Here is a 26093-nt window from a genome sequence, read left to right on the forward strand (position 1 = left end):
AGGATTTTTAAAACACTAAGAAGGCTCGACACAACATGAAACTTTGCTCAAAGTATCACCAGGGTCTCTACACATGAACTCCAGCATTGAGAACATTGTTTGTGCACACAGAGTTTTCTAAAAGAAAGGTTTTGAACTCTGCCTGTGAACTGTCAGCAACGTGAATGCAGCTTTATACCTTTATACCCAGAGACCAAGCTAATGCAGATAACTAAAAGTCTCTGCATCCGTTCACATTGGTTTCCTATGTAGATTGTGATGGTGCGTTCACATTGGTTTCCTATGTACAGTAGATTCTGTTGATGCGTGTTTTTATTGCCCTGAATGTATCTGATTAGTCTGCCCACTTCTCTTCTCTCATGTGATTGGTCTGCCCACTTGTCTCATGTGATTGGTCTGCCCACTTGTCTCCATGTGATTGGTCTGCCCACTTGTCTCCATGTGATTGGTCTGCCCACTTGTCTCCATGTGCCAGCTTTGCCACCCAAACCCTCCAAACCTGCCCGGATGCCCTCCGTAACCGATAGCGACAGCAAGCCAGCCGACGCCGAGTGGTACTGGGGAGACATTTCCAGGTGTGTGTGTGTGTGTCTTAACTCATTGAATGCCAAGCTGTTTTCGGAAGCTTTGTCCTAGAGTGCCAGCAATCTAGACCATTGTTGATGATTTTTGTACAGCCACAGCATATTCTGTGTTATAGCTATGAACACATACAATGGCTCGTTTAAAAGGTGAGACTTTAAGCTCTCGGTGGGTGCAAACCGTGTATTTTTTTTCTAGAAATGGAGATATAACGTCTTTCATGAAATATGAAGTGTTGCCTGTAAACTTTCCGGCGAGATCAGCGAGACCTGGCGAGACTGTCCCCTAGTGATAGACCCACGAAAATGGCCTGGTTTTGAGCTGATGTGCATACGTCACTGATTCGACCCAAAGCGGCAACCGAGTTATGATAAAATGTCCAGATAAAATGTCCAGATTGTGCATTTTCATAAGTTTTCGATCGTCATATATTTCATTTCCATTCATCACAGAGTTCCCAAAATCACACATAAGGTGTGTTAGAGTGTCTAGTTTCGTAATTAAAAAAAGCTAAAAACGTAATATTACGTTTTTGGCACTCAACGCATGGGAAGGAAAAACATAATATTAAGTTTTTGGCACTCAATGAGTTAATGTGTTCATGTGTATTTCGGTATGTTCCAGCTATTTCAGTGTGTGTATTGCAGTGTGTGTGTGTGTATTAATATGTGTATTTATAGAGTGTGTTTGTGTGTATTAATATATGTGTTTATAGAGTGTGTTTGTGTGTATTAATATATGTGTTTATAGAGTGTGTTTGTGTGTATTAATATATGTGTTTATAGAGTGTGTGTTTGTGTGTATTAATATATGTGTTTATAGAGTGTGTGTTTGTGTGTGTGTGTGTGTGTGTGTGTTTCAGGGAGGAGGTGAATGAAAAGATGCGGGATATGCCAGATGGAACCTTCCTAGTGCGAGATGCCTCCAGTAAAGTACAGGGGGAGTACACACTCACACTCAGGTACACACACACACACACACACTCACACACTCAGGTACACACACACACACACACACACACACACACTCACTCAGGTACATTACATTACATTACATTACATTTGGCTGACGCTTTTTAACCAAAGCGACTAACAACATGGTAAACAGTAAGTTTTTAGAACAATTCTCACAATTTTAGGACAGTTTAAAAAAAACATTAGAGTACAGTAAGAATAAGTGCGTCGGTGAGTGCTGTTTTTAACAGTTACTTGTCAGTTTAAAACGGCTGGTGAGTGCTAGGATCAGTAAGACTTGTTGTAAGTGTTGCTATGAGAGTAGATGTTCTCTAAAGAGCTGGGTCTTCAGGATTTTTTTGAAAGTGGAAAAGGATGTCGCTGCCCTTGTAGGAACTGGCAGTGTGTTCCACCAACGAGGAACAACAGATGAGAAAAGTTTGGATTGGCTTGAGCGTACCGGTGGTAGAGCTAGACGTCGTTCGTCAGAGGAGCGCAGCGGTCTGGAGGTAGTGTAAGTCTGTATGAGGGCATTCAAGTAGGTGGGAGCAGAACCGGAGACTACTTTGTAGGCAAGCGTTAGAGACTTGAATTTGATGCGGGCCGCCATAGGTAGCCAGTGTAGCTGGATGAGCAGCGGGGTAACATGTGCCCTTTTGGGTTGGTTGTAGACCAGGCGCGCCGCCGCGTTCTGGATCATCTGAAGTGGTTTCACTGCGCAGGCTGGGAGACCTGTCAGGAGGGCATTGCAGTAGTCGAGTCGTGAGATGACTATTGCCTGAACCAGAAGTTGGGTAGCATCTTGAGTCAAGTAAGTCCTGATTTTCCGTATGTTGTAGAGTGCAAAACGGCATGACCGGGCGACTGAGGCAACATGATCTGAGAAGTTTAGTTGGTTGTCAAGAACAACTCCTAGATTTCTTGCAGTCCTGGTCGGTGAAACAGACAGGGAGTCAAATTTGATGTTGATGTCGTGGTGTATGGTAGGTTTAGCTGGGATGACCAGCAGTTCAGTCTTTGAGAGGTTCAGCTGGAGGTGGTGTGCCTTCATCCATGTAGCTATGTCTGAAAGGCAATCCGAGATCCGTGCTGAAACCAGGGGGTCGTCAGGTGGAAAGGACAGATAGAGCTGTGTGTCGTCTGCATAGCAGTGGTATGAGAAGCCGTGCGAACGGATAATCTGTCCCAAGGAGGTGGTGTAGATAGCAAAGAGGAGGGGGCCCAGCACTGAGCCCTGGGGGACCCCTGTGGTGAGATGGTGAGGTGCGGATAGCTGACCAAGCCATGATACGTTAAACGAGCGTCCTGTGAGGTAGGATTCAAACCAGGAGAGAGCAGAACCGGAGATTCCCATGTCAGCGAGTATAGAGAGAAGGATACGGTGATTAACCGTGTCAAAGGCAGCCGATAAGTCAAGCAGAATGAGTACTGATGACCGAGCGGTCGCCCTGGCTTCTTTTAAGGCTTCTGTTACAGACAGCAGAGCCGTTTCGGTAGAGTGGCCGCTTTTGAACCCAGACTGATTTGGATCCAGAAGGTTGTTCTGTGAAAGGAAGTCAGAGACCTGTTTGGAGACTGCTCGTTCAATGCCTTTGGATAGGAAAGGCAGTAGTGAGACAGGGCGGTAGTTCTTGACTTGAGCAGGGTTGAGAGAAGCTTTCTTAAGTAACGGTGTTACCCGGGCCATTTTGAACGCTGTTGGAAATGTGCCGGAGGTTAGCGAGGCATTGATCACATGTGTGATAGCTGGAGCTGGATAGTACACACACACACACACACACACACTCACACTCAGGTACACACACACACACACACACACTCACACTCAGGTACACACACACACACTCACACTCAGGTACACACACACACACTCACACTCAGGTACACACACACACACACACTCACACTCAGGTACACACACACACACACACTCACACACTCAGGTACACACACACACTCACACTCAGGTACACACACACACACTCACACTCACACTCAGGTACACACACACACACTCACACTCAGGTACACACACACACACTCACACTCAGGTACACACACACACACACACTCAGGTACACACACACACACACACACTCACACACTCAGGTACACACACACACTCACACTCAGGTACACACACACACACACACACTCAGGTACACACACACACACACACACTCACACACTCAGGTACACACACACACACTCACACTCAGGTACACACACACACACACACACTCACACTCAGGTACACACACACACACACACACACACACACTCAGGTACACACACACACACACACACTCACACTCAGGTACACACACACACACACACTCACACACTCAGGTACACACACACACTCACACACTCACACTCAGGTACACACACACACACACACACTCAGGTACACACACACACTCACACTCAGGTACACACACACACACACACACTCAGGTACACACACACACACACACACTCAGGTACACACACACACTCACACTCAGGTACACACACACACACACACACACTCAGGTACAGACACACACACACACACACTCACACACTCAGGTACACACACACACACACACACACTCACACTCAGGTACACACACACACACACACACACTCACACTCAGGTACACACACACACACACACTCACACACTCAGGTACACACACACACTCACACTCAGGTACACACACACACACACACTCACACACTCAGGTACACACACACACTCACACTCAGGTACACACACACACACTCACACTCACACACTCAGGTACACACACACACACTCACACTCAGGTACACACACACACACACACTCACACTCAGGTACACACACACACACACACACTCACACTCAGGTACACACACACACACACACTCACACTCAGGTACACACACACACACACACACTCACACACTCAGGTACACACACACACACACACTCAGGTACACACACACACACTCACACTCAGGTACACACACACACACACACACACACACTCAGGTACACACACACACACACACACACTCACACTCAGGTACACACACACACACACACTCACACACTCAGGTACACACACACACTCACACTCAGGTACACACACACACACTCACACTCAGGTACACACACACACACACACTCACACACTCAGGTACACACACACACACTCACACTCAGGTACACACACACACACACACACACACACACACACTCAGGTACACACACACACACTCACACTCAGGTACACACACACACACACACACACACACACTCAGGTACACACACACACACTCACACTCAGGTACACACACACACACACACACACACACACTCAGGTACACACACACACACTCACACTCAGGTACACACACACACACTCACACTCAGGTACACACACACACACACACACACACACACACACTCAGGTACACACACACACACTCACACTCAGGTACACACACACACACACACTCACACACTCAGGTACACACACACACTCACACTCAGGTACACACACACACACTCACACTCAGGTACACACACACACACACACTCACACACTCAGGTACACACACACACTCACACTCAGGTACACACACACACACTCACACTCAGGTACACACACACACACACACTCACACACTCAGGTACACACACACACTCACACTCAGGTACACACACACACACTCACACTCAGGTACACACACACACACACACTCACACACTCAGGTACACACACACACTCACACTCAGGTACACACACACACACTCACACTCAGGTACACACACACACACACACACACACACTCACACTCAGGTACACACACACACACACACACACGCTCACACTCAGGTACACACACACACACACACACACACACACACACATTTATTCTCAGAGCCACGCACATACCAGTTTTGATTGATCTCTTCCAGGAAGGGAGGCAGCAAGCGCCTGATAAAGATCTTCCAGAGGGGGGGTCGCTATGGTTTCTCCGAACCCCTGACCTTCTCCTCAGTGGTGGAGCTGATCCAGCACTACCACCACGAGTCCCTCGCCCAGTACAACAGCAAACTGGACACTCGACTACTCTACCCAGTCTCCAAACACCAGCAGGTACACACACACACACAAACATACACATATACACACACACACACACACATACATACGTACACACCCACACACACACACACACATACGCACACACACGCACATACACATATACACACAAACACACACACATACACACACACACACACACACACACACACACACACATATATACACACAAGTGCTTACACTTTGTATGTAAGCTGGATGGAATATTAACCTGGAACCTGGAATCTTTTGTTTCTGCCTGTATAAATCAAACTTCCTTTAAGCATCTCTCCTCCTCCTCTCACATCTCTCCTCCTCCTCTCACATCTCTCCTCCTCCTCTCACATCCCTCCTCCTCCTCATCCCTCCTCCTCCTCTCACATCTCTCCTCCTCCTCATCTCTCCTCCTCTCACATCCCTCCTCCTCCTCTCACATCTCTCCTCCTCTCACATCTCTCCTCCTCTCACATCCCTCCTCCTCCTCTCACATCTCTCCTCCTCCTCTCACATCCCTCCTCCTCCTCATCCCTCCTCCTCCTCTCACATCTCTCCTCCTCCTCATCTCTCCTCCTCTCACATCTCTCCTCCTCCTCTCACATCCCTCCTCCTCTCACATCCCTCCTCCTCTCACATCCCTCCTCCTCCTCTCACATCTCTCCTCCTCCTCCTCCCTCCTCCTCTCACATCCCTCCTCCTCCTCATCCCTCCTCCTCCTCTCACATCTCTCCTCCTCCTCCTTCCTCCTCCTCTCACATCTCTCCTCCTCCTCTCACATCCCTCCTCCTCTCACATCCCTCCTCCTCCTCTCACATCTCTCCTCCTCCTCCTCCCTCCTCCTCTCACATCCCTCCTCCTCCTCTCACATCTCTCCTCCTCCTCCTCCCTCCTCCTCTCACATCTCTCCTCCTCCTCTCACATCCCTCCTCCTCATCCCTCCTCCTCCTCTCACATCCCTCCTCCTCTCACATCTCTCCTCCTCTCACATCTCTCCTCCTCCTCATCCCTCCTCCTCTCACATCTCTCCTCCTCATCCCTCCTCCTCTCACATCTCTCCTCCTCCTCTCACATCCCTCCTCCTCATCTCTCCTCCTCTCACATCTCTCCTCCTCTCACATCTCTCCTCCTCCTCTCACATCTCTCCTCCTCCTCTCACATCTCTCCTCCTCTCACATCTCTCCTCCTCCTCTCACATCTCTCCTCCTCCTCTCACATCTCTCCTCCTCTCACATCTCTCCTCCTCTCACATCTCTCCTCCTCCTCTCACATCCCTCCTCCTCATCCCTCCTCCTCTCACATCCCTCCTCCTCCTCATCCCTCCTCCTCCTCTCACATCCCTCCTCCTCTCACATCTCTCCTCCTCCTCTCACATCCCTCCTCCTCCTCTCACATCTCTCCTCTCACATCTCTCCTCCTCTCACATCCCTCCTCCTCATCCCTCCTCCTCTCACATCCCTCCTCCTCCTCTCACATCTCTCCTCCTCTCACATATCTCCTCCTCTCACATCCCTCCTCCTCCTCATCTCTCCTCCTCCTCATCTCTCCTCCTCCTCATCTCTCCTCCTCTCACATCCCTCCTCCTCTCACATCTCTCCTCCTCTCACATCTCTCCTCCTCTCACATCCCTCCTCCTCCTCTCACATCTCTCCTCCTCTCACATCTCTCCTCCTCATCCCTCCTCCTCTCACATCCCTCCTCCTCCTCTCACATCCCTCCTCCTCCTCTCACATCTCTCCTCCTCATCCCTCCTCCTCTCACATCCCTCCTCCTCCTCTCACATCCCTCCTCCTCCTCTCACATCTCTCCTCCTCTCACATCTCTCCTCCTCTCACATCCCTCCTCCTCCTCTCACATCTCTCCTCCTCCTCATCTCTCCTCCTCTCACATCTCTCCTCCTCATCCCTCCTCCTCTCACATCCCTCCTCCTCCTCTCACATCCCTCCTCCTCCTCTCACATCTCTCCTCCTCTCACATCTCTCCTCCTCTCACATCCCTCCTCCTCCTCATCTCTCCTCCTCTCACATCTCTCCTCCTCTCACATCCCTCCTCCTCCTCATCTCTCCTCCTCTCACATCCCTCCTCCTCTCACATCTCTCCTCCTCCTCCTCATCTCTCCTCCTCTCACATCCCTCCTCCTCTCACATCTCTCCTCCTCCTCATCTCTCCTCCTCTCACATCTCTCCTCCTCTCACATCTCTCCTCCTCTCACATCCCTCCTCCTCCTCTCACATCTCTCCTCCTCTCACATCTCTCCTCCTCTCACATCCCTCCTCCTCCTCATCTCTCCTCCTCTCACATCTCTCCTCCTCTCACATCCCTCCTCCTCCTCATCTCTCCTCCTCTCACATCCCTCCTCCTCCTCATCCCTCCTCCTCTCACATCCCTCCTCCTCTCACATCTCTCCTCCTCCTCCTCATCTCTCCTCCTCTCACATCCCTCCTCCTCCTCATCTCTCCTCCTCTCACATCCCTCCTCCTCTCACATCTCTCCTCCTCCTCCTCATCTCTCCTCCTCTCACATCCCTCCTCCTCTCACATCTCTCCTCTCATGTGCCTCCTCTGGTTCTCTGACAGGATTCTCTGGTGAAGGAGGACACCATAGAGGCGGTCGGAGAGCAGCTCAGAGTTTATCATGAGCAGTACCAGGAGAAGAGCCGAGATTACGACACTCTATATGAGGAATACACACGCACCTCTCAGGTAAAAACACACACTCACACACACTCACACACACACCTCTCAGGTAAAAACACACACTCACACACACTCACACACGCACCTCTCAGGTAAAAACACACACTCACACACACTCACACACACACCTCTCAGGTAAAAACACACGCTCACACACACTCACACACACACCTCTCAGGTAAAAACACACGCTCACACACGCTCACACACACGCACCTCTCAGGTAAAAAACACACGCTCACACACGCTCACACACACACCTCTCAGGTAAAAACACACGCTCACACACGCTCACACACACTCACACACACACCTCTCAGGTAAAAACACACTCACACACACTCACACACACACCTCTCAGGTAAAAACACACTCACACACACTCACACACACACCTCTCAGGTAAAAACACACACTCACACACACTCACACACACACCTCTCAGGTAAAAACACACACTCATACGCTCACACACACACCTCTCAGGTAAAAACACACACTCACACACACCCACACACACACCTCTCAGGTAAAAACACACACTCATACGCTCACACACACACCTCTCAGGTAAAAAAACACACTCACACACACTCACACACACACCTCTCAGGTAAAAACACACACTCATACGCTCACACATTTACACACACTCACACACACTCACACACACCTCTCAGGTAAAAAAACACACTCACACACACTCACACACACACCTCTCAGGTAAAAACACACGCTCACACACACACCTCTCAGGTAATATTTTTTTTTTTCTTGAAATCTTGAATTTCCCCTTGAGGATCAATAAAGTATCTATCTATCTATCTATCTATCTATCTATCTATCTATCTATCTATCTATCTATCTATCTAAAACACACATTCACACACACTCACACATGATCACACACACACCTCTAAGGTAAAATCACACGCTCACACACACCTCTAAGGTAAAAGCACACGCTCACACACACACTCATACGCTCACACATTCACACACACACTCACCTCTCAGGTAAAAACACACGCTCACACACACCTCTTAGGTAAAAACACACGCTCACACACATTCATACGCTCACACATTTACACACACTCACACACACCTCTCAGGTAAAAACACACGCTCACACACACCTCTTAGGTAAAAACACACGCTCACACACACCTCTTAGGTAAAAACACACGCTCACACACACCTCTTAGGTAAAAACACACGCTCACACACACTCACACACGCTCACACACACCTCTCAGGTAAAAACACACACTCATACGCTCACACATTTACACACATTCACACACACCTTTCAGGTAAAAACACACGCTCACACACACCTCTCAGGTAAAAACACACACTCACACACACTCACACACACACCTCTCAGGTAAAAACACACGCTCACACACATTCATACGCTCACACATTTACACACATTCACACACACCTTTCAGGTAAAAACACACGCTCACACACACCTCTCAGGTAAAAACACACACTCACACACACTCACACACACCTCTCAGGTAAAAACACACACTCACACACACTCACACACACCTCTCAGGTAAAAACACACGCTCACACACACCCACACACGCTCACACACACCTCTCAGGTAAAAACACACGCTTACACACACCTCTCAGGTAAAAACACACACTCACACACACTCATACGCTCACACATTCACACACACTCACACACACTCACCTCTCAGGTAAAAACACACGCTCACACACACTCACACCTGCCTCTCAGGTAAAAACACACACTCATACGCTCACACATTCACACACACTCACACACACTCACCTCTCAGGTAAAAACACACGCTCACACGCAATCACACACACTCACACACATTCACACACGCTCACACACTCATACGCTCACACACACACTCTCACACATTGTCACACGCTCACACACACTCACACACGCTCACACACGCGCTCACTCACTCACTCACACACCCTCACACACACTCACACTCTCACACATCGTCATACACTCAATCACGCTCACACACTCACACACGCTCACACACACCTCTCAGGTAAAAGCACATGCTCACTTATTCACACTCACACAAGTAAAGCGTGCGTAAACACTGATTTATAATAGTTTATGGAGCCTATAAGCTTCACTGAGATAATGTAAAACATGAACATAGCAAAAACACACACACACACTGCTGTTTTAAATGAGTGTGTGTGTCCCATGTCTCAGGAGCTGCAGATGAAGCGAACAGCCATCGAGGCGTTCAACGAGACCATCAGGATCTTCGAGGAGCAGTTTGAGACGCAGGAACGCTATGGGGGAGAGTACATGGACAAGTTCAGCAAAGAGGGCAACGACCAGGAGGTGCAGAGGTGCGGTACACACACACACGCACACATACAGTGGGCAGTGCTTCGATTTGGCCAGCTTCCCTCGCGGTCCGCGCGCGGGATCACGCGACTTTAATTTGTATTTTTCCAGTGACACTACAACGACGCTGCAACAACACAAACAACCGGCAGATGTCTCTTGTGAGCAGGGTGTCTCTTTTAAAAGTAGTCTGACAAAGCTTATTGTTTTGTGACACAGCTAAACACTGGTACCTCATAGAACGTCTATAACAGACAGCTTTATGCGCAGGGGAGAGAGCGCGCGCGCGCACTGTGCTTTATGATTGTTGCCTTCTGATGGTATCTTGCTAATTCACTGAACTGCATTAGGTGACACAAATGGTATTGCCTTTATCTTATAACTCCTTGTCTGAGCGACTACCAGGCCTATGGTTTTTAAAAGTCAGATGTTCCCTGACAAAGACATTCGAAAATTAAAAATGTTTATTGACTTGAAAAATACGCTAATTTTTGAAAACTCCCTTCATTCAACCCTTGAAGACATTGCGGTCTGGTGCGCTATGTAGATCGTTTCTCATACCATTTAATTTCTCAGAATTTAGGTCTACTAGGCCTACAATAACGTCATCACCAAATACATCTTTTATTTTTAGTTGATCAACCACAAAGAGTAGCATAGGCCTACTGTGCACAGTGCACTGACGACCGTAGCAGCCCAAGGTAACCAGTTGTTGTAGATGAAGGGCAACCACTTGTTTCAGATAGCCTGGACAACATGTTACCTGGGTGTTGCCTACGTTATTAATTGATGGTAGCCTACAATAGTTAATTGTATCACATAACAGCCAGGTATTAGTTGGCTCAAAGAGTAGGGAATCAGGCTGGAGAGTCACGCGTGTGTTGCTTTTGCGGGATCGAATCCAGTTTAATGCTAGTTTTCAAAACATATATTTTTTACATGTCTTTTGTCCGAGTGGCTGTAATGTAGCCGAGCGCTCATGGCGTATGAAAAGCAACTTCAAACCGCCTAAAACAACTTGTTTGTGAATGTCTGACAACTGCTGCAGCGCATGCACGTGCAAGGAAACCAGTAGGTGGAGAAACCAGAAGGCACACAACACCGGAACGATTTTAAGGCTATTTCGCATAGGCTACTCAATAGTGCTATTTCACACGCATTACAGTGACCCCCACTCACCGGGGTTAGGTGGAAGGTGTTAATAGACGATTGGCGTAGCCTACAGTGGACTAGGGCTGTCAAAATTGCTCAAAAATGACGTTCGAATATCCCCTCTAAAATAAACACATGTATTCGAATATATTGGATTATCTAGGCTATATTATTATGTCAGTGACGCGCATCATGTCATCTGTTTTTAAATTTTTGGAAACTTTTGAATTAACTGAAAGAAGATACCGTATTTTCCGGACTATAAGTCGAACTTTTTTTCATAGTTTGGCTGGCCCTGCGAGCATTACTCTTTTTGAAACAATGAGTGAGCAGGCCGTGCGTTTGTATGGTTATATTGCTTGACAGGGAGTATCCCAAGCAGCTTTCAGCCATAAGGCTACTTTGAGAACATTTCCTAATTCACCCGACACTGATATTCAAAATGTTGAAACTATTTCGGCATAGCCTATAAGCAGTTTAATTAAATGTAATGTTAGTTGTAAACAAACGGGCTACTTGGTGAGGCTTGGCCTCACAGATGCGCTAGTGCCTTAAATGGCAAGAAAAATCTTCACGTTGGCTGGGGGGCAGGGGGGACAATCAGACATTTAATCCCAAGGGTCAATGAATTGTTAATCTGGCCCTGCCCCAAACGAACGCAACTTTCCACCTCTGCGACATCTTAAAAGAAGTCGAGAGGACTCCTAACTCACTAAGACCTTCTTACTGTAGGCTGCGCAAACCACAGGCCTTTTTTTTTGGGCAAGCCTGCATTCGAGGCAGGCCTTCTGTTGAAGAATTTTATATAAATCCTGCGCTAACAGTAATCCTCCTACCCCCCGCTACCACAGCTGTGGATAGTGTGGCATGCTCACGCGTTATGTCTCCTTCTTGCAAACTAGGCCTATATAGCCCAACCATTTAAGTCTTCAAAAAATAACAACTTGCCAGATATGCCTTCATATCTTTGGGCTTCATTCAGCATTTTGTTCTTCCACTGGAAATTACTCTTCTACATTTGCTGTCTGCTGCATCCTTTCTGTTTGTATTGTTTAGAAAACGTCTTGACGACGTCTTGAGTTAATGCATTAAACATTGTTTGCTGGTGGTAACCAGCCACAAATGGCCTACAGATTCTTGCGTGCATACATTCTCTATTCTCTCCAAAATGTGCCCGTTCTATAGGCTGGCCAAGTGTGTAATTCTGCGGCATAAAGCAGATGTATTTGTTTATTGTACAGAAAAATAAAAATAACCTGTCAAGCAGTCAATTGACTACATTGCAGTCAATAAGTAGGGCAAATTAATATACGAAACCAAAACGTGGGTCATAGTTGTCTAATCCTCTGCTGTGAGGCCAAACCCATGAACAAAGACGCATTGATATCTGCAATAGAGTTTTTTTTAGCTAAACAAACTCACAGCCGAACGTTGCAATAAATACATAGACCATTTGTACAAAGTCATCAACAGAGTCATAGCACTGAAGGGAGAGGCAACTGGCATGTGATCTCCCAATGGGCCAATGGATGTACAAGTTTTCTCCTGTGCCTACGATATTTAATCCAGTGTTTTGTCAAGTTGCAAAATGCTATTCGTTTTAACGAATTTTTATGATAGTATGAAGTACTTTTTGTATAGGCTACTATCTTAATTGCTTTATACTCAATACTTGACCAATGGCTATTGCATGTGTCTATTGAAAGTGAGAATGTGGCAAGTGATCTACTGTATAGTCTTCATAAAATAAAATAAACAGATTGCTAATGGCCTACAAGCTGATCTGGGGTGCGTTTCCCGTAGCCTACAACTACGGAGGTTAGCTTTTTACTAACACGATGCATTGTTCAACTAACCAACATGTAAGTTACGACTGTTTCCCAAAACTGTCGTACTTACATAGTACTGTAAGTTTGGACCATGATAGTTTCCAAACTTCAGTAGTCTGGTGGTTAATGACGTTTAGTAGCACGTGAACGGGCACCTGCACATACTTCTGTGGCGCATTGCGTTAAGGCCGGCAGATGACAGCCGCCGTTGCACAGCAGTCACCAGTCCCCTGGACAAGAGTTCCAATCTGGGTTAAGACGTTGACAACAATATTGACATCGTTGTTTACCTAAGTTTATCTTTTGTGCAGATCATATTATCAAAATCAGAATCAGCCTTCTTGGCTTGGTTTGCGTATGTGTTTGTCTGATGTTGAGAGGAAGTGTGGGTGTGTGTGTGTAGGCATGTGTATGTGTGTAGGCGTGTGTATGTATGTGTGTGTGTGTGTAGGCGTTTGGTGTATGTGTTTGTCTGATGTTGAGAGGAAGTGTGTGTGTGTGTGTGTGTGTGTGTGTGTGTGTGTGTAGGCGTGTGTGTGTGTGTGTGTAGGCGTTTGGTGTATGTGTTTGTCTGATGTTGAGAGGTTGTGTGTGTGTTTGTAGGCGTGTGTGTGTGTGTGTGTGTAGGCGTTTGGTGTATGTGTTTGTCTGATGTTGAGAGGTAGTGTGTGTGTGTGTGTGTGTGTGTGTAGACGTGTGTGTGTGTGTAGGCGTTTGGTGTATGTGTTTGTCTGATGTTGAGAGGAAGTGTGTGTGTGTGTGTGTGTAGGCGTGTGTGTGTGTGTGTGTGTAGGCGTTTGGTGTATGTGTTTGTCTGATGTTGAGAGGTTGTGTGTGTGTGTGTAGGCGTCTGTGTGTGTGTGTGTATAGGCGTTTGGTGTATGTGTTTGTCTGATGTTGAGAGGTAGTGTGTGTGTGTGTGTGTGTGTAGGCGTGTGTGTGTGTATGTATGTGTCTGTCTGATGATGAGAAGTAGTGTGTGTGTGTGTAAGCGTGTATGTGTATTTGTCCGATGATGAGAGGTAGTGTGTGCTTGTGTGTGTATGTGTTTGTCTGATGATGAGAGGTAATGTGTGTGTGTGTGTGTGTAGGCGTGTGTGTGTGTGTGTGTATGTGTCTGTCTGATGATGAGAAGTAGTGTGTGTGTGTTTAAGCGTGTATGTGTATTTGTCCGATGATGAGAGGTAGTGTGTGCTTGTGTGTGTATGTGTTTGTCTGATGATGAGAGGTAGTGTGTGTGTGTGTGTGTGTGTAGGCGTGTGTGTGAGTGTATGTGTTTGTCTGATGATGAGAAGTAGTGTGTGTGTGTGTGTAAGCGTGTATGTGTATTTGTCCGATGATGAGAGGTAGTGTGTGTGTGTGTGTAAGCGTGTATGTGTATTTGTCCGATGATGAGAGGTAGTGTGTGTGTGTGTAGACGTGTGTATGTGTGTAGGCGTGTGTATGTATGTGTGTGTGTGTGTGTGTGTAGGCGTTTGGTGTATGTGTTTGTCTGATGTTGAGAGGTAGTGTGTGTGTGTGTGTGTGTGTGTGTGTAGACGTGTGTGTGTGTAGGCGTTTGGTGTATGTGTTTGTCTGATGTTGAGAGGAAGTGTGTGTGTGTGTGTGTGTAGGCGCGTGTGTGTGTGTGTGTAGGCGTTTGGTGTATGTGTTTGTCTGATGTTGAGAGGTTGTGTGTGTGTGTGTAGGCGTCTGTGTGTGTGTGTGTGTGTGTAGGCGTTTGGTGTATGTGTTTGTCTGATGTTGAGAGGTAGTGTGTGTGTGTGTGTGTGTAGGCGTGTGTGTGTGTGTGTATGTGTCTGTCTGATGTTGAGAAGTAGTGTGTGTGTGTGTAAGCGTGTATGTGTATTTGTCCGATGATGAGAGGTAGTGTGTGCTTGTGTGTGTATGTGTTTGTCTGATGTTGAGAGGTAGTGTGTGTGTGTGTGTGTGTAGGCGTGTGTGTGTGTGTGTATGTGTCTGTCTGATGATGAGAAGTAGTGTGTGTGTGTGTAAGCGTGTATGTGTATTTGTCCGATGATGAGAGGTAGTGTGTGTGTGTGTGTGTGTGTGTGTGTGTAGGCGTTTGGTGTATGTGTTTGTCTGATGATGAGAGGTAGTGTGTGTGTGTAAGCGTGTATGTGTGTTTGTCTGATGATGAGAGGTAGTGTGTGTGTGTGTGTGTGTGTGTGTGTGTGTAGGCGTTTGGTGTATGTGTTTGTCTGATGATGAGAGGTAGTGTGTGTGTGTAAGCGTGTATGTGTGTTTGTCTGATGATGAGAGGTAGTGTGTGTGTGTGTGTATGTGTTTGTCTGATGATGAGAGGTAGTGTGTGTGTGTGTGTGTGTAGGCGTGTGTATGTGTTAGTGATGGGGACGAGACCACAGCTGAGAGAGACACTTTCAGAAGACCAACTGCATGGAGACCAACCGACCAAAAAGTAGATTTTCATGATTTACCTACATTTAACACCCAAGTATCATATTCAACAGTTAAATTCCCAAAGGGTAGAGTGGGGATTGTTGGCTATAGGAGCAGTCTAGCACACACTTGTCTACCAAACTTCTTTTCTGAACAATTCATGGGTTTCATCAGGTCCCTTTCCACAGGTGTATTAATCAAGCACCATGCAGTCTGCATTGATAATCAAGGTGCTTGATTTTATACACCTGTGGAAAGGGACCTGATGAAATCCATGAATACTTTAAGACTAGGAACTGGAGTAAAAATTTTGTATGGCATGATGTCAAAATTTCATTAAAGTTGAAGATGTTGAATTGTGGTTCAAGTAACCAAATTTAATAATTGCGGATTGCTCACTCATCTCGTCAATATTACAACCAGAGGCACGCATTGGAATGACAGATTATGCCAAAACCGTAGGTCAGGCTACTTCAACCCTTTCCAGAGTAACTGCTGTGCCGTTTGGACAAAGATTGTATCTCTCAAAACCTTTGCACCTTTGTGATGTTTTCCCCCATAACATGTAATAGTTTTAAACATGCTACATATGCCGGTGTTGAAGTGTTTAGATTCCCAGCGCAGTATAAAGTTGAAGTTCAAAGTTTAATTGTTAAATTAATTAAAATAAGGCATATTAATAGCAACTATGTGCTAACATAGGCTACCCCCTGTCACGCAAGCTCTGCTTTAAGCTTACACATCTAGTGTTTATGTTAGCTAACTGTATCTGGAAGTGGTGCTGTCAGAGCAAGACGTTAGAGATGGTGCATGACGTTAGAGATGGTGCATGACGTGAGAGATTTCGCATGACGTTAGACATGGCGCATGACGTGCAGTGAAAGTGCAGATTTAAGTGGCATGGAAATGAGGCACCGAAATCCACGTTGTTATTCGATGTCGTTACTACCGTTTGCACCGGTGCCGTATTGGAAACGAGTCACGTGCCAAACCCCATGTGTGAGTGAGAAGGGGAGTGGCTACAGTAGAGTGGTGAAAGCCAATGTTTCTTTTACCAATATATTTACCGATATCTTTTGCATTTCTTATCCAAACAACGTCAAACTAGGCACTGCACTTACTCTACCGATATATTTAACGATATCTATAACATTTCTTATCCAAACAACGTCAAACGTGGCACTGCACTTACTCGTGCCCGTAGTTTGACAGACAGACGTTCCTGCAATTTATAGATAGATTTAGCCCGTCGTCTTCTATGCAATGCTTCTGTGTGCCAACTCTTGAACTTGAACACCAACTCTTCAACATGTTAATGTTTTGATATAGTATAAGTATAAGTATATATACTCTTTTGATCCCGTGAGGGAAATTTGGTATCTGCATTTATGCCAATCCGTGAATTAGTGAAACACACTCAGCACACAGTGTACACACAGTGAGGTGAAGCACACACTAATCCCGGCGCAGTGAGCTGCCTGCAACAACAGCGGCGCTGAGGGGTTAGGTGCCTTGCTCAAGGGCACTTCAGCCATGCCTACTGGTCGGGGTTCGAACCGGCAACCCTCCGGTTACAAGTCCGAAGTGCTAACCAGTAGGCCATGGCTGCCCCACTTTTTAAACATTTTTAATTATTTTTTTTTATAAGTAAGTATTGTTTTATAAGTATTGTTGAATGAACATACAGAGGGGCGGCGGGTCCGTTACAAGAGAGAGAGGGGTAGGGCAAGGAAAGGCTGCGTCTGTTGAGAGAGAGAGAGGGGTAGGGCAAGGAAAGGCTGCGTCTGTTGAGAGAGAGAGAGGGGTAGGGCAAGGAAAGGCTGCGTCTGTTGAGAGAGAGAGAGAGGGGTAGGGCAAGGAAAGGCTGCGTCTGTTGAGAGAGAGAGAGAGGGGTAGGGCAAGGAAAGGCTGCGTCTGTTGAGAGAGAGAGGGGTAGGGCAAGGAAAGGTTGCGTCTGTTGAGAGAGAGAGGGGTAGGGCAAGGAAAGGCTGCGTCTGTTGAGAGAGAGAGCGAGGGGTAGGGCAAGGAAAGGTTGCGTCTGTTGAGAGAGAGAGGTAGGGCAAAGAAAGGCTGCGTCTGTTGAGAGAGAGAGAGGGGTAGGGCAAGGAAAGGCTGCGTCTGTTGAGAGAGAGAGAGGGGTAGGGCAAGGAAAGGCTGCGTCTGTTGAGAGAGAGAGAGGGGTAGGGCAAGGAAAGGCTGCGTCTGTTGAGAGAGAGAGAGGGGTAGGGCAAGGAAAGGCTGCGTCTGTTGAGAGAGAGAGAGGGGTAGGGCAAGGAAAGGCTGCGTCTGTTGAGAGAGAGAGAGGGGTAGGGCAAAGAAAGGCTGCGTGCGTGAAAAGCACAGTTCAATGATCTAATTTCAATAGTACAACATAGAACATTTAGCGGTAACACTTTATTTTAATGTGTCGTTGTTACAGTGTACCTACCTAATTAGGTACAGTGGTACAACCTGTGTAACAACATGTACTATCAGGTACTATCATTGTACTTGCATTATGTATTTGTGGGTACCTACATATAGTTGTTACACTGTAATACTGAGTGCTTTTACAAAACTTTGCCAATTTGCCTAAATTTTCATCAGAGGCAAAGAGCTGACCTGAGACCTGCTGGATGGGGTAAATCTGGTCATGATAGATTTGATATACAAAGCATGCTTAGCTCCAGTCAAGGCCTCATTGTCTTCAGTGTACATGTAACAGCTGTGCTGCTACAACCTTGTTACTCTGGTACAGTGGAATAAACCTATTAAGTGTACCAGTTAATTACTTACATGTACATATGACATGTATGTTATGTCTTCAATGTCTTGGAACAGGTCTACTAATTCACTACATCAAAGACACAACATACATGTCATATGTACATGTAAGTAATTAACTGGTACACTTAATAGGTTTATTCCACTGTATCAAAGAGTAACAAGGTTGTAGCAGCACAGCTGTTACATGTACACTGAAGACAATAAGGCCTTGACTGGAGCTAAGAATGGTTTGTCTATCAAATCTATCATGACCAGATTTACCCCATCCAGCAGGTCTCAGGTCAGCTCTTTGCCTCTGATGAAAATTTAGGCAAATTGGCAAAGTTTTGTAAAAGCACTCAGTATTACAATGTAACAACTATATGTAGGTACCCACAAATACATAATGCAAGTACAATGATAGTACCTGATAGTACATGTTGTTACACAGGTTGTACCACTGTACCTAATAAGGTAGGTACACTGTAACAGCGACACATTAAAATAAAGTGTTACCCATTTAGCTCATTTCAATAGTACAACATAGAACATTATTGTTCTCAGTGAAAGGATTTTATCTAGTTTCAATAGTACAACATAGAACATTTAGCTCATTCCGATAGTACAACATAGAACATTTAGCTCATTTCAATAGTACAGTACAGTGGGCAGTGCTTCGACTTGGCCAGCTTCCCTCGCGGTCCGCGCGCGGGATCACGCGGCATCACGCGACTTTAATTTTTTTTTTGTATTTTTCCAGTAACGCTGCAACGACGCTGCAACAAGCGGCAGAGGTCTCAAGTGAGCAGGGTGCCTCGTAAAAGAGCTGGAAAACCCTACACAGACTTCACTACAGACTTTAGCAGACTATATATAATAAAATAAACAGATTTCTAATGGCCTACAAGCTGATCTGGGGTGCGTTTCCCGTACAACTACGGAGGTTAGCCTTTTACTAACAGGATGCATCGTTCAACTAACCAACATGTAAGTTACGACTGTTTCCCAAAACTGTCGTACTTACATAGTACTTTGTAAGTTTGGACCATGATAGTTTCCAAACTTCAGTAGTCTGGACTAAGGTGGTTAATGACGTTTAGTAGCACGTGAACGGGCACCTGCACATAATTCTGTGGCGCATTGCGTTAAGGCCGGCAGATGACCGCCGCCGTTGCACAGCAGTTACCAGTCCCCTGTCCAAGAGCTCGAATCAACAATATTCACATTGTTGTTTACCTAAGTTTATCTTTTGTGCAGATCATATTATCAAAATCAGAATTAACCTTCTTGGCCTGGTTTGCGTAAACTAACAAGGAATCCCCCCCCCCCCCTCCATGAAAATCAAAGGCTACATATTCTCAACTGACTCGTCAAAAAGTGCGCACCACCTTATTATTATCTGCAAGTGTGTGACTTACGTGCACATGGCTGCAAATTGACTTTTAATTGATGTATTTTCCTTGGGCATTTTAAAATACGGATGTATGGTGGTTAGAAGTGTAAATATCAATTAGAAACCTAAATATATTTATAATTATTAATTTGCAAACAAATAACTGGTGTCAGTGACGTCTTTGACATGAAGATCCCCGGAACTATGCTTCTACTAGCATTCTACCACAGGTCGAGAGGTGTAGTTGTAACTACACAACTTTACGATAGTGGTTGCGAACGTTCGTTGATACTATGGTTTTGGGAAACACTAACGTAGTGTAACGATGCATTGGACTATGTAAGTTCCACCACCATAGTTCAAACTATCGTTTGGGAAACAGTTTTGTCGTACTTACATAGTTTCAACCATGTTAGTTGCTAACGTAGTTATTACCCATACCCAAGTAGCCTAAATCGAGTTAATGTTTAATTATGCATGATTTATTTTGTTATTGAATTCGTAGGCTGGGATTCCTCTCGAAAACAATTATGTTTAAAGGTAGCCTCCTGCTTTTTCAGAAGGGGCGGCAGCATACCGGTCAACATTTAGCTTTCCAAAAACGGGAGATTTTTTTCGGGGGGGGGGGGGGGGGGTCCGTGTTTATACCGGATCTGTGTTTGCATATTTAATACGTTTCATACACGTGTTTCAACACTGCATTTCGGTCGTTGCTTTTACCTTACCATTACCTTACGCATGCCAGTTATGTATCCACCAGCTGCCTGCCTGCAGCCTACTTCCAAAACTCCAAAGCTGCTTGCTGTCAGATTTGGTTCCGAGGGCACAAGTTCAGTGTATCAACAACACTCAATAACAGTAATCAATTAAATTCCCAACAATTTCACAACAGCTAGTTCTGGAGTAGGCCATTCAACTAGCCCGCTTGCTTACGACGAGACTCAGACTGCGCAGTCGGCACCCGCTTCCTTATTTGGGTTTTGGGTTGCCAGGTTTTAGCCTATGACAAAACGGTTGAAATTGAAACTAAGTGATCGTGTATGTGTAGGGTGTATTTCATACACAATCTGGCAACCTTAATGGATGATGATGATTTTAAAATGAAGTTTGATGGCCATGGAAATTACGGGAGTTTTCCGGGAGAAATAACAAAACGGGAGGGTGCTGGGAGATGACCTTGAAATACGGGAGAAACCCGGGAAAAACGGGAGTGTTGACAGGTATGGGCGGCAGGCAGGCTGACAAAGCGATGTACAGTGGCAGAGCGACGCACAGTGGCTGAAAGTGGTACTAAAGCTTCACGCATCTTCACGCCTCGTAATGCGTGACTGAAGTGGCCATTTGAAAGCAACGCCCACTGTACACACACACATACACACACAGACATGCACACACACTCACATACACGCACGCACGCACACACACTCACACATACGCACGCACGCGCGCGTGTGTGTCAGGATCCAGAGTAACTCTGAGAAGCTTCATTGGTGTGTGCATGTGTGTGTCAGGATCCAGAGTAACTCTGAGAAGCTTCATTTGCGTGTTACGGAGATCCACGACAGCAAGCAGAGGCTGGAGCAGGACCTACAGCAGCAGGCAGCAGAGAACCGTGAGACTGACCGCAGGATGAACAGCCTCAAGCCTGACCTCTTGCAGCTCCGCAAGATACGAGACCAGTACCTGCTGTAAGACACACACACACACACACACACATACACCTGTCTTTTATCAGAGGCAGCTCAGCATTATTTCATATCGCAAACAGCTGTTGTCTGTGTTCTCAGGCAAGGCTGTTAGCAATTAGCTTGTTTGCTAGTCTTTGACAAAAACCCTGTTATATCTATATTGCATCAAGTTGATTTATCCACCTGACAGTAGGCTACGTGTGTGTGTGTGTGTGTGTGTGTGTGTGTGTGTGTTTGTGTGTGTGTGTGTGTGTGTGATTTCAGTTGGCTCACACAAAAAGGCACCAAGCAGAAGAAAATCAACGAGTGGTTGGGCATCAGGAACGACACAGAAGAGTGAGTATCACACACACACACACACACACACACACACACACACACACACAAACACACAAACAGACACACTGGCATCAGGAACAACACAGAAGAGTGAGTATCACACACACTCACACACACACACACAAACACACACACACTGGCATCAGGAACGACACAGAAGAGTGAGTATCACACACACACACACACACACACACACACACACACACAAACACAGCTCTCTAGTGCCCCCTGTGTGTGTGTGTGTGTGTGCATGTGTGTATGTGTGTGTGTGCTTGTGTGTGCATGTGTGTATGTGTGTGTGCTACTCAACTCCTACTCAAGCGAGTAGGACGCATTTCACACTGCTCCTGCTTCACCTCCTTTTAGCAATTTCCACTCTTTTTCATTCTTTTATTTCACTTAGTTAGTTAGTTTTTTACTTTAAATGAGCCAGCCAAGTCAACGAGCAAAAACTAAACGGCAATTCACCTTGAAGTTGGATTAAAACAAAATGCGCTCCTCCGGCCAGAGACCCAGGAGATCATGCCGAAAATGTTCTGAGCTAGAACAGAGGATTTCTACTTTGGAATCAAAGATGCATGCCCTTCCATCAACGACAGATGAACTACGAGAGGCATCTCATGAAGTGAGTACAGCAACTACTGGAAATGCAGAGAATGTAACCCAGCAGTCTAATGTCACTGCTAATAGAGCAGATGAATGCATCGACCTCACAAAGGGAAATGTGAGTACAGAGCCTTGGCACAGGCAAGGTGCCAGACCAAAAAACAAAACATGTAATACAAGAGCTGTAATTACCTCAACACCAGTAAATTCAGATGTTAACTTCAGGCCTCGTATCAGAAATACAGACAGATAAGCAAACTACTACAGGGCTTGTGGTCCTAAGGGAAGCCCACAGCCCCTAACACTATGGAACAGATTTGAATGCCTCCGGGACGTGAGAGAGGAATTTCCCAGGGAACAGACCCAAAGCAGGCAGCGATCAAACCACAACAATAGAAAGATGGGCACAGACAAGAAGCAGCACTCGACACCTATTCATCCCACAACCCTCGTTCTAGGCGACTCTGTTGTGAGACATATAAATGGGGAAAGGATGATTGTATGTTGTTTCCCAAATGCTTCAGTGTCTGACACAAAAAACAAGCTTGCAGAACTGGTGTCAAAATATGCAACTATCAAGCGCATCATTGTGCATGTTAATAATAATAATAAAGCTTTATTTGTATAGCACCTTTCATACACAGAATGCAGCTCAAAGTGCTTTACATTTGAAGCATGTAACACAATAATAGTCAGTCAGTCATTATCAATCACTTTTCTTTGCTGTTTATGATATACTCAGCAACATATCAAAAATATAGAAAATGACGTCATAAGACTGGCAGCCTTAACCCTCTTACCCCCCACAAGCACGCCATATGGCAACTGTGGCAAGGAAAAACTCCCATATTCCAGGAAGAAACCTTGAGCAGAACCTGACTTAATAGGGGGAGCCCATCTGCTTCTGGCTGGCTGCGCCCTCCAATAGTAGCAGATGTAGAATAATCTGAAAAAGTAGTCTACAGGATAAGATGAGTTAACTAAAAGCTTTCCTGTACAGGTATGTTTTCAGATCTTTTTTAAAAATATTTACTGAACTCGCCTGCTTGATGTACAGAGGCAGGGTGTTCCATAGTTTGGGGGCATAATGGATAAACGCAGCTTCTCCACTTTGTTTGTGGAGCACCTTGGGTACGATTAAAAGATTAGAATTGGATGATCTAAGTTTCCTTTGTGGTTGATAAGATATTAAAAGCTCAGAGATATATGAAGGTGCTATGCCATTCAGAGCTTTGTAAGTAATTAACATAACCTTAAAATCAATTCTATAGGAAATAGGGAGCCAGTGCAGTTCAGCCAACACAGGGGTGATGTGTTCTCTCTTCTTAGTCTTAGTTAAAAGTCTAGCCGCAGAGTTCTGTATGAGTGCCAATTTCTTTAGATGTTTTTTGGGAAGACCAGTGAAAAGTGCATTGCAGTAGTCTAACCTGCTAGTGATAAAGGCGTGAATTAGTTTTTCTGCATCTTGTTGAGTTAAAAAGGGCCGCACTTTGGCAATGTTTCTCAAGTGGAAATAGGCTGTCTGAGTGACTTTACTGATATGGGGCTTAAAACTTAACTCTGCATCTAAGATGACACCGAGGCTTGTTACTTTTGGTTTGACCTGGTGTGCCAAGTTCCCCAGATTACTAAGAATAATATCTCGCTTTAGTTTTGGTCCAACCAGAAGTACCTCTGTTTTGTCATCATTTAGTTTCAAAAAGTTTTTGCTCATCCACTGATTAATGGAGGTTAGGCATGCAGTGAGGGAGCAAAGGCCATCTGGGTTAGTTGGCTCCACAGAAAGATACAATTGGGTATCATCTGCGTAGCTGTGGAAGTTTACATTATGCTGACTTATGACGTTTCCCAATGGAAGCATATATAGAGAAAATAGCAGGGGACCAAGGCAGCTCCCCTGGGCCACACCAAAAGGCAAGTCATGTTTTTCAGATACATGATCTCCTAGACTGATATAAAAATCTCTGCCAGTAATGTAGGTTTGAAACCAGTTTAGAGCATTATCAGAGAGACCCACCCACTTCGCAAGGCGGTGAATTAGGATGCTATGATCAATGGTGTCAAATGCCGCACTCAAATCCAGAAGAATAAGGATTGAGACTTTGTTTGAGTCGGTAGCTAGTCTGAGATCATTGACTATTTTTACTAGAGCCGTTTCTGTGCTGTGATTTGATCTAAAACCTGATTGGAATTTTTCAAGGATACTGTTTTCGTTGAGGAAGGTATTTAACTGATTACAAACAACTTTTTCAAGTACTTTGCTCAAAAATGATAGATTTGATATAGGCCTGTAGTTGCTCAGATTGGTATGGTCAAGATTTGACTTTTTAAGTAAAGGTTTCACAACAGCGGTTTTAAAAGCAGTTGGAAATATACCTGTTTCTAATGAGGTATTTATTACCTTGAGAAAAAAGGGAGCTAAGCCATCATTTACTTTTTTGAGGAATGTAGTAGGGATTGGATCTAAAACACATGTTGAGGAGCCGGTTTGAGTTATAATTTTACCAAGCTCAGATTGAGTAATAGTGCTAAAGGACCTTAATTTTGGGGGGCTGTTTTTGGGTGTACTATCAAACATATTACTTGTGTTACCAATAGCCTCCCTTATAGAAATGACTTTGTTTTTGAAGAAGTCTGCAAATTCTTCGCATCTTAGAGAGGATGCCTGACTGAGTGTATCAAAAGGTGTTTGATGCAATAGCCTATCAATGGTAGAGAACAACACCCTAGAGTTTCCACTGTTTTCAGCAATTACCTTAGAGAAGTGGTTCCTCCTCTCATTCCGAATAGCTCTATTATAATTTGCAATTTTTTCTTTTAGAATGGCACGGTGAACCTGTAACTTAGTTTTTCTCCATGTTCTCTCAGCTTTCCTACATGATCTTTTTAGATCATGGATATTTTCGTTCATCCAAGGTGTCAGTTTGCTACAGGGCCTTTTTTTAGTCTTTAAGGGTGCCACTCTGTCAAGCAGAGCGCCTAATTCACGATTGAGAGCCTCTACCATTTGATCAATGGGATGATGTAAAATATCTAAATTTATGGAGTCTATAAGAGCTATGAACTGCTGTTCTGCTCTAATGTCCAAGAGTCGCGATTTGATTGCAATTTCGGGATGAATTTTTGGAGTATGTAGTACAATATTAAAAGATACACAATGATGATCAGACATATTTATATCATTTACTGATAAGTCTGTGACTTCTATCCCTCTGGAAATGA

The 26093-nt window shown here is 45.4% G+C and overlaps 1 protein-coding gene across 5 annotated transcripts in view; it reads left to right on the top strand.

Annotated features, from left to right (window-relative positions):
• The window catches only part of LOC121677505 (phosphatidylinositol 3-kinase regulatory subunit beta-like), an 88222-nt gene that overhangs the window by 47984 nt on the left and 14145 nt on the right, over positions 1 to 26093 (top strand). For 4 of the 5 annotated variants that reach the window (XM_042056246.1, XM_042056245.1, XM_042056247.1 and 1 more), the window contains 7 exons: positions 476 to 575; positions 1445 to 1543; positions 5488 to 5668; positions 8224 to 8349; positions 10579 to 10721; positions 21750 to 21926; positions 22191 to 22262. In XM_042056246.1, the coding sequence (XP_041912180.1) occupies positions 476 to 575; positions 1445 to 1543; positions 5488 to 5668; positions 8224 to 8349; positions 10579 to 10721; positions 21750 to 21926; positions 22191 to 22262 (898 nt within the window). Of the gene's footprint in view, positions 1 to 475; positions 576 to 1444; positions 1544 to 5133; positions 5141 to 5487; positions 5669 to 8223; positions 8350 to 10578; positions 10722 to 21749; positions 21927 to 22190; positions 22263 to 26093 lie in introns of those variants that run through there. The other variant, XM_042056249.1, reaches the window with a different exon arrangement.

This window comes from Alosa sapidissima, chromosome 12 (assembly GCF_018492685.1).
Source record: "Alosa sapidissima isolate fAloSap1 chromosome 12, fAloSap1.pri, whole genome shotgun sequence".
Taxonomy (NCBI): domain Eukaryota; kingdom Metazoa; phylum Chordata; class Actinopteri; order Clupeiformes; family Clupeidae; genus Alosa; species Alosa sapidissima.